At 32.7% G+C, this 7,191-nt stretch overlaps 1 protein-coding gene across 1 annotated transcript in view; it reads right to left on the bottom strand.

The window, feature by feature from the left end:
* LOC105116843 (pectinesterase-like) overlaps window positions 1–5,114 on the bottom strand; it is a 15,066-nt gene extending 9,952 nt beyond the window's left edge. The window contains exons 1-2 of the mRNA XM_011014336.1: window positions 4,420–5,114; window positions 3,875–4,331 (exon numbers count right to left, since the gene is read on the bottom strand). Of these exons, the coding sequence (XP_011012638.1) occupies window positions 3,875–4,331; window positions 4,420–4,992 (1,030 nt within the window). The 5' untranslated portion in view covers window positions 4,993–5,114. The remainder of the gene's footprint in view (window positions 1–3,874; window positions 4,332–4,419) is intronic.
* Between the last annotated feature and the right edge of the window lie 2,077 nt (window positions 5,115–7,191).

Below are 7,191 nucleotides of genomic sequence, written 5' to 3'. Positions count from 1 at the left end.
TATTGTTGTTGTTATTGTTGTTTTATAATTGTTGTTTATAATTTGTACAATTAACCTCCCTGTGGTTCGACCCCGGTCTTGCCGGGTTATTTATTACTTTGAGACTCCTGCACTTGGGAGAAGACATCAATCTTTTCATCGTGTCAATTTGGTCACACAACCCTTCACTGTCCTCCACTTCAACACCGGGGTTATGGACAACAATCTAGTGCAAATCTGGTGCTGAGTAACGTCTTCCTAATATGTACTACCAATTGATTTATAAATATTAGTGTAAATCAACACATTACACCTCATCTTGTAACTTTAGCTTCTCTAGAACCATATTTCAGTAATGATAATTTGCTTGTTGGTGATTGTAAGGGACTTTCCATATCTCATAATGGTCATACTAAAATGCATACACCACATCGTTCTTTCACTTTGTCTAACATTCTTCATCTTTTGCCTATTACGAAACATTTGCTTTCTGTTAAAAAATTCTATCTCGATAACAATGTTGATCTTGAATTTCACCTATTTGTGTTTTATGTCAAGGATCTCAACACTAATGAATTACTCCTCTCAAGTTAGAGTAAAGATGATCTCTATACTCTATCTAGGTCTTTGTCATGTCAATTCCTCAAGCTTATTAGTCTCATTGATCTCTGCTTTTGCAGATTTATGGCATTGTTGACTAGGTCATCTTACTTTTAGTATTTTTCAATTATTAGTATCAAAAAATAAGATTATTTGAAACTAATTTTCAATGTCAAAGTTGTCCATTAGAAAAATTATCGCGTTTGTCTTTAGGACCTTAAGGTCATGAAACTTCTGCTATACTTGAATTAATTTTTAGTGATATATAGGGTCTGGCTCACCTTTTTTCTTCAGATGGCTATTGTTATTTTTCTTGCTGTGTACATAAAATATATGTGGTATTACCCTCTTGTTGCCAATTATAATGTTTATTATGTTTTTCAGCAATTTCAAACTCTCATGGAGCATCAATTTTCATTAAAAATAAAATTTGTTCAAATTGATTGGGACGCTAAATATCGTAAACTATCCACTTTCTTTCAGACCATTGATATTCCTCATCGTCTGATTTATCCTTACACTCATGAACAAAATGGCATAGTAAAAGGTCATCATAAGCATATTGTAGAAACTGGACTTACTCTTTTAGGATAGTGTAAAACACCATTTTGATTTTGAAACAATGCCTTTGAAACTTTTGTTTATCTTATAAATTGCATGCCTACTCTTATCGTTACAAATAGATCTCTATTTGATTGTCTGCTGAACGTTCTTTTAATTATCATTTTCTGCATACTTTTCGGTGTTTATGCTTTCCTTTTTGCATCCCTATAACAATCATAAATTAGATTTTTATTCCTCTCCATGTGTGTTTTTTTGTTACAGTTCTTCTCACCTTGGTTTTCGATGTTTTGGTATTGTATCTCAATGCATTTATATCTCTCATCATGTTTGTTTTAATGAACATATATTTCTATTTGATAATTCTAAACAGATTGCAAAGGTTTGAGCTACTCCCCCCATCCAACCTTTTACTGCCTTCCTCCTAGATCAACTATATTCCCTATTATTTCACAACTTTATAGCCCCTCACCATCTTTCCTCTACCTCTACTCTGCCACCCACCTCTACTCACCCTCCACAACCTCAACCTTTCCCTTCCCCATCACCACATGCATGTTTATCTAACCATTCTGATGCAAGTATAGCTTGTCAATCGGTCTCCTCTAGCTTCTAGTATGACACCTCTATTGGTGTTGGGACAATCCCTTATTTTTCCTTATTCTACTAGCGCCAAAGCTGCTACAGATTTTGACTATGCTATCAGTCCCATATTTGTTGTCAATCCTTTACTTGCGGCAGATTCTTCCTCTACCCTTTCAACTACCTCTTCCTGTTTATCTTGTCTGATGGTACTAATATCCTTTGTCTTTTGGTGTATATTGATGATATTCTGCTTATAGGTAGCAACTCTACTATGCTCCATCACCTAATATAGTTACTAAGCTCTGAATTCAAGCTTCATGACTTCGGCGCAGTTTACTACTTTCTGGGTATTAAATTTTATTCTACAAGTATAGGTTTAATGTTATGTCAACATAAATATATTCTTCACATCCTCACTTAGGCTGGTATGACTTCCTACAAACCCGTTAATACTTAGTCTCTTCGTCGAAAGTTACTATACTGTCAGATAATCTATTCTCTAATCCTACATGGTTTTGTCAAATCATGGGTGGTCTTCAATATCTTACCTTCACTCAAACAGATATCTTCTTTACTATTAACAGAATTTGTTAGCTTATGCATGCTCTAATAGATTCTCACTGGGCCGCCATTAAATGTGTTCTACGTTACCTTTGCTCTACGTAGTTTTACATATGCAAATTGGGTTAGTAGTCTTGATGATTACATATCTATGAGTGGTTACCTTGTCTTTTTTTATCAGACATTGACCTTATGGAAGTCTAGCAAGCAACGCACAATTGCTCATTCCTCTACTAAGATTAAATATAAAGCCATAGCAAACGGTACTGCTGAGGTCACTTGGCTTCAATATTTATTAATAGATCTGTAGGTTCCCTCTGTCTCTGCTCCTACTATTTAGTATGATAACCTTAGTGCCACCTATATTTTAGCGAATCCTATTTTCCATGCTTGTACTAAACATGTTGAGGTACATTATCACTTTATACGAGACTGAGTTGTAAAGAAAAAGATTCGGATTTGTTTTATTCCCTATCAAGATTAACTTGTAAATGTCTTTACTAAGCTAATATTTGTTGCTTATTTTACTGCTTTTTATTACAAGTTTCAAGTCGATCCTTCACCTTGGACTTAAGGGAGCATATTATAGAATGTATAGCATGTATATATATGTATAGGAATTAATGTAGGATTATTCTAATGTTGTGAATCCTACAGTTACTACCATGTACTGCCACATATATATAAATAGAAAAGATTGACTAAGATACAACTCAAGCCATTCTATTATCTTCAATTGAGAAAATTAAAGAAATAATCAAAGAAAAAGACACTAGAGGAACATCAAAGCTCTATTTATAACACCACTAGTACCATAAAAAAGATCATTATAAGACAAAACTAACAATATTAAATAAAATTACGAATATTAATCCGAGTGAGCCACACTTGTTGTTAAAGGCAACTCATTCACCACTTTTAAAAGGTAAGTGTGACATACTTGGATTATCATTGGTAATATTTTTTAATGTCATTAAATTTATCTTGTCGATATCTTTCAGATGATATTGGTGGTGTCATTTATTCTCTCTTATTATATGCAACTTATTTTATATATATTTTTTTGAAATATTATAAATCTAAATAGCAACAAGTTTAAATATCATATTTCATTTATTTATTTATGATATATAAAACTATGTTATTTTATAAGAAAATAACACGCTAGCTTTAAAAATAAAAAACCCACGAATTATGAATTCTATCCATATCAGCTCTTGCGAATCGAAGTAAATATCGTCCTGCTATGTCCAGGTTCTGTTGGCCTAATTAGACTTTGTGACCAGCCCTAGAATAGCAGTGACCGACATTTTTTAAGAGCAAAACTAAATAGCACTATAGCCTTGGTTTAGTATAACCATCAATTGGAACAATCTTGAGTCATTAATGAATGCATAATCACATTTGGGTACTTATTAACAGTGTTCTTGACTAGTGCGGCTTTTCGATCTAAGCATGTGATTACAGACAAGGCAAAAGCTAACTATAAGCACATTAAGCTGCTATTTTTTGCTCTAAATACTCCTAGTAATAACTGAGGAAATATTTGGAAAACTTAATCCAATTGAGTTGTATAGAGAAGACTCACCAACAGTTGCAGAGTTGAATGTGGTGCTGCCATCAACCACATTTCTACTAGCAGTAATGATAGTAGTTGTCCTTCCATCACCCATGAACATGATATTGGTTTTCCTACTTGGCACATCCACATTCTCTCTATAAACCCCTGCTTTAATCCTTATAATGTATCTGCTACTACTACTTTCTGGAGCAGCCGCCACTGCCTCAGACACTGTCCTGTAGTTTCCACTCCCATCCGCAGCCACAACAACATTAGGAGTCACAGTTGTTGCCTGCAGCAACCTCCGGTCCCCTGCTGACAACCATTCAGGCCATTCTGTTCCGTTTTCCTCTTCAAGCTTCCTGCCTGATGATAGAGATTGCTCCTTAGCCATGTCTGTGTCAGTTACGTTCTTGATTATTGCCAATGCAATGCTACTCATGTGGTAAACATGCATTTCTTCGTCTATAAATAGTTCACGAACCTATCAAAGAAGCAGCAGATATGAGAAAAGGGAATCTATAGTACTTTTTGCCTCATTCTAGAAGTATCTATAACATAATAATTTGAACCTTTTTATCAGCTTTTTCATGAGAGAAACCGTCAAGGCAAGTTTCTTGGTTAGTCATTGTAGCACTGAGTAGAATCTTGAGGTCATCAGCGTGTACTGATAAGGACTTTTTTAAAGATGGATAGTCTTGGAGTTCCTGATAAGCCTTGGAGAGTTGATCTAGAGTTTCATTTAACATTACTAGACAATCGTGGAGGGCAGTGTTTTCTCGCTCTGTGAAGCTCCTTCGTGTAAAAGTGAGTTTCTGAATTTTGAAATAGCTATGCCGGGTAGCGGACATGGTTCGATTCAACGACAGATCTATTACATCCTTTTTGCTCTTTATCTTGCTTGTAGCATCTGGTACAGCTGATATCGATGAGAAGCACAGGTGCGGGTACAATGTACTACTGCATGAGGATTTCAGGATGGTATACGCTACTTGGTGGTCATTGTTAGATTCGGTGGAATTCTTACTTGAGGTTACACCGGCAACTATGCTAACAATGGCAGCGACTAGTAGGATAGATGAGAAGAGGCTCAAGAAGACCCTTTTCTTGTTCTTTAATGTGTTGTGGTTGTCGGAGCTCGACATTATCAGGGCAAGAAATTTTCCTGCGGTTGCCTATTTACGAATGAAGGAAGAGTGTGAGCAGATTGTGGTGGACAGGACAACAAGATACGTTTCCTCTCTTATAGGGAGGCGATCTGAGTAGATAAAGTAACATAAATTTGCTATATATATTGTAGAAAATAACTTATTTTGTGTTTTAAAAATATTTTTTAAAAAATTATTTTTTAAAATTTTTTTTATTTTTTTAAAAATTTTTTTTTAAATTTTTTTTTATTTACTTGAAATTAATAATATTTTTAATATTTTTAGGTATTTTTTTGTATTAATATTAAAAATAATTTTTTAAAAAATAAAAAAAATATTTTAATATATTTTTAAATAAAAATACTTTAAAATCAACGATAATACGATAAAACTTTTCTTTCGCTCTTATGCCAGAGCATCTCGCATATTCGATCATAACTGTGGTTGTCTGACATGGTGAGTGTATGGTAACAAATGTTGCTGCCAACCCAAGGCCCATGTCCTCATCCTTGAAATAAATGCTTGTAGGACCAAACAGAAAACGTGAAACTTATGATGTCTGAAGCTTTGTTTGTCTGTCGGTGCTACAAAAGTTTCACGTTTCTTTTTTCGATTAAGAGAAATATCTTGAGGGAAAACTTAACCAATTGCGTTTTCCAAATTCATGTCCGTCAAACGGTTTTAACGTTAACTGCTCATGTCACTTTGGCACGATGCCATGTAAATTCCTCCAGCATTAAAGAAATGGGTGGATTTAGAGAAAAATCAAGAGCGACCACTGTAATATAGCTCAAGATCCCAAATGAACTTCAAGTAAATCAAATGTTAAATTTTCTTGAACAGATTGGTTCAGCACAGTGCAAGACAATGGGATTACAATCTTATCGAGCCCAATCTTCTACAAGGTTTAAGAAAAAGTAATTATGTAAGAGAACTGCGTATTTATTAATGCCAAGGGAAGAATGCAAACATCCATTTCTCTATTATGTTAAATTGTATTTTTCTTTGGCATGTTTAAGGTTGGTCTTGTTTTTTGGATTCTTATTGTATTGTTTTGCTTTTTATCTAGGGTTCAGATTGACTTTTTAGGTTTTATGATTTTCAGTATTTTTTTAATTAATTGTTTGGGATTAGGTTTCATATAATCTTTCCTTGTTGTGGAAACCATCGTTTCTTAACCATGCATCCTGCATGTGTTAATAATGTAAGCAATGATTCTTGATAATTTGCTTGATTTATTTGATTTTTATTATTATAGTTAATAATGTAAGCAATGGCTTCTTGACAATTTGTTTGATGTATTTGATTTGTAGAGCTATAATAGTATTCTTGTGTTATAAATATGTTCATTGCATATATATGTTCCAGTCTATTGATTATGCATAAAAGTGCTATGAAATCTTTTATTTTATATATATATTTATTATTTTTGTTTGGATTTTGTATAATAATTAGGGTTCAAGTTTGATTGAATGCTTTTTCTATAGGTTTTTAAAGTTTAAATAAATTATTCTGAAAAACTTTAGGTCGAATTTGAAATGATAAATTAAAAAGAAATTTAGTTGAAAATTAAACCAAATTATGGTTCAAAGAAATACTTTAAATTTGCTCTAAAAATCATTTTCATTTTAATCCTAAAAAAGGTTAATATATGATCCATTAATTTGAAATCCAAACTTCATTCATGTTATATGCAAACTCCAACCACTAAACATTCAAGGTTTGAATGTTAATTTCAGCTCAAATAATTTGTACATTCCTTATTTAATGTCTAAATTCATCTCCCAAAACATTCTAAATTTAGCTCACAAATCAGTCTAACAAAACCTATAATCATAAAATTCCACACAATAATAACATTATTTTGAATAATTTATTGATCAAAGAGGAAAAGCTAAAGGGAACAATATTATATTGTTTTGGATAAAAGAAGAAAGAAGAAAGAAGAAAGAAACTTCTCACAAAAAGAAAAAATATGCACCAAAGTCTTCTTCAAGCTAATCTAATTTGACTTTCTAGAATAACCTTAGATGCAATGCTCATAAATATTGGCTCAAATTTCAAAATGAGTTATTTTTTAATAATCTAGAAAGATAGATTATATGTGCCGAATATACATCTCCAAAACAAAGTGAAAAAAATATTGAATTGCTGTTCAAAGTTAGAGTTAGATTTATGTCAAAATTTCTACCAAAA

The sequence above is a fragment of the Populus euphratica genome, unplaced genomic scaffold (assembly GCF_000495115.2).
Source record: "Populus euphratica unplaced genomic scaffold, PopEup_1.0 scaffold1085.1, whole genome shotgun sequence".
Lineage (NCBI taxonomy): Eukaryota > Viridiplantae > Streptophyta > Magnoliopsida > Malpighiales > Salicaceae > Populus > Populus euphratica.
The sequence above is the reverse complement of the archived record's forward strand: the minus strand, read 5'-3'. Positions and strand labels throughout refer to the sequence as shown.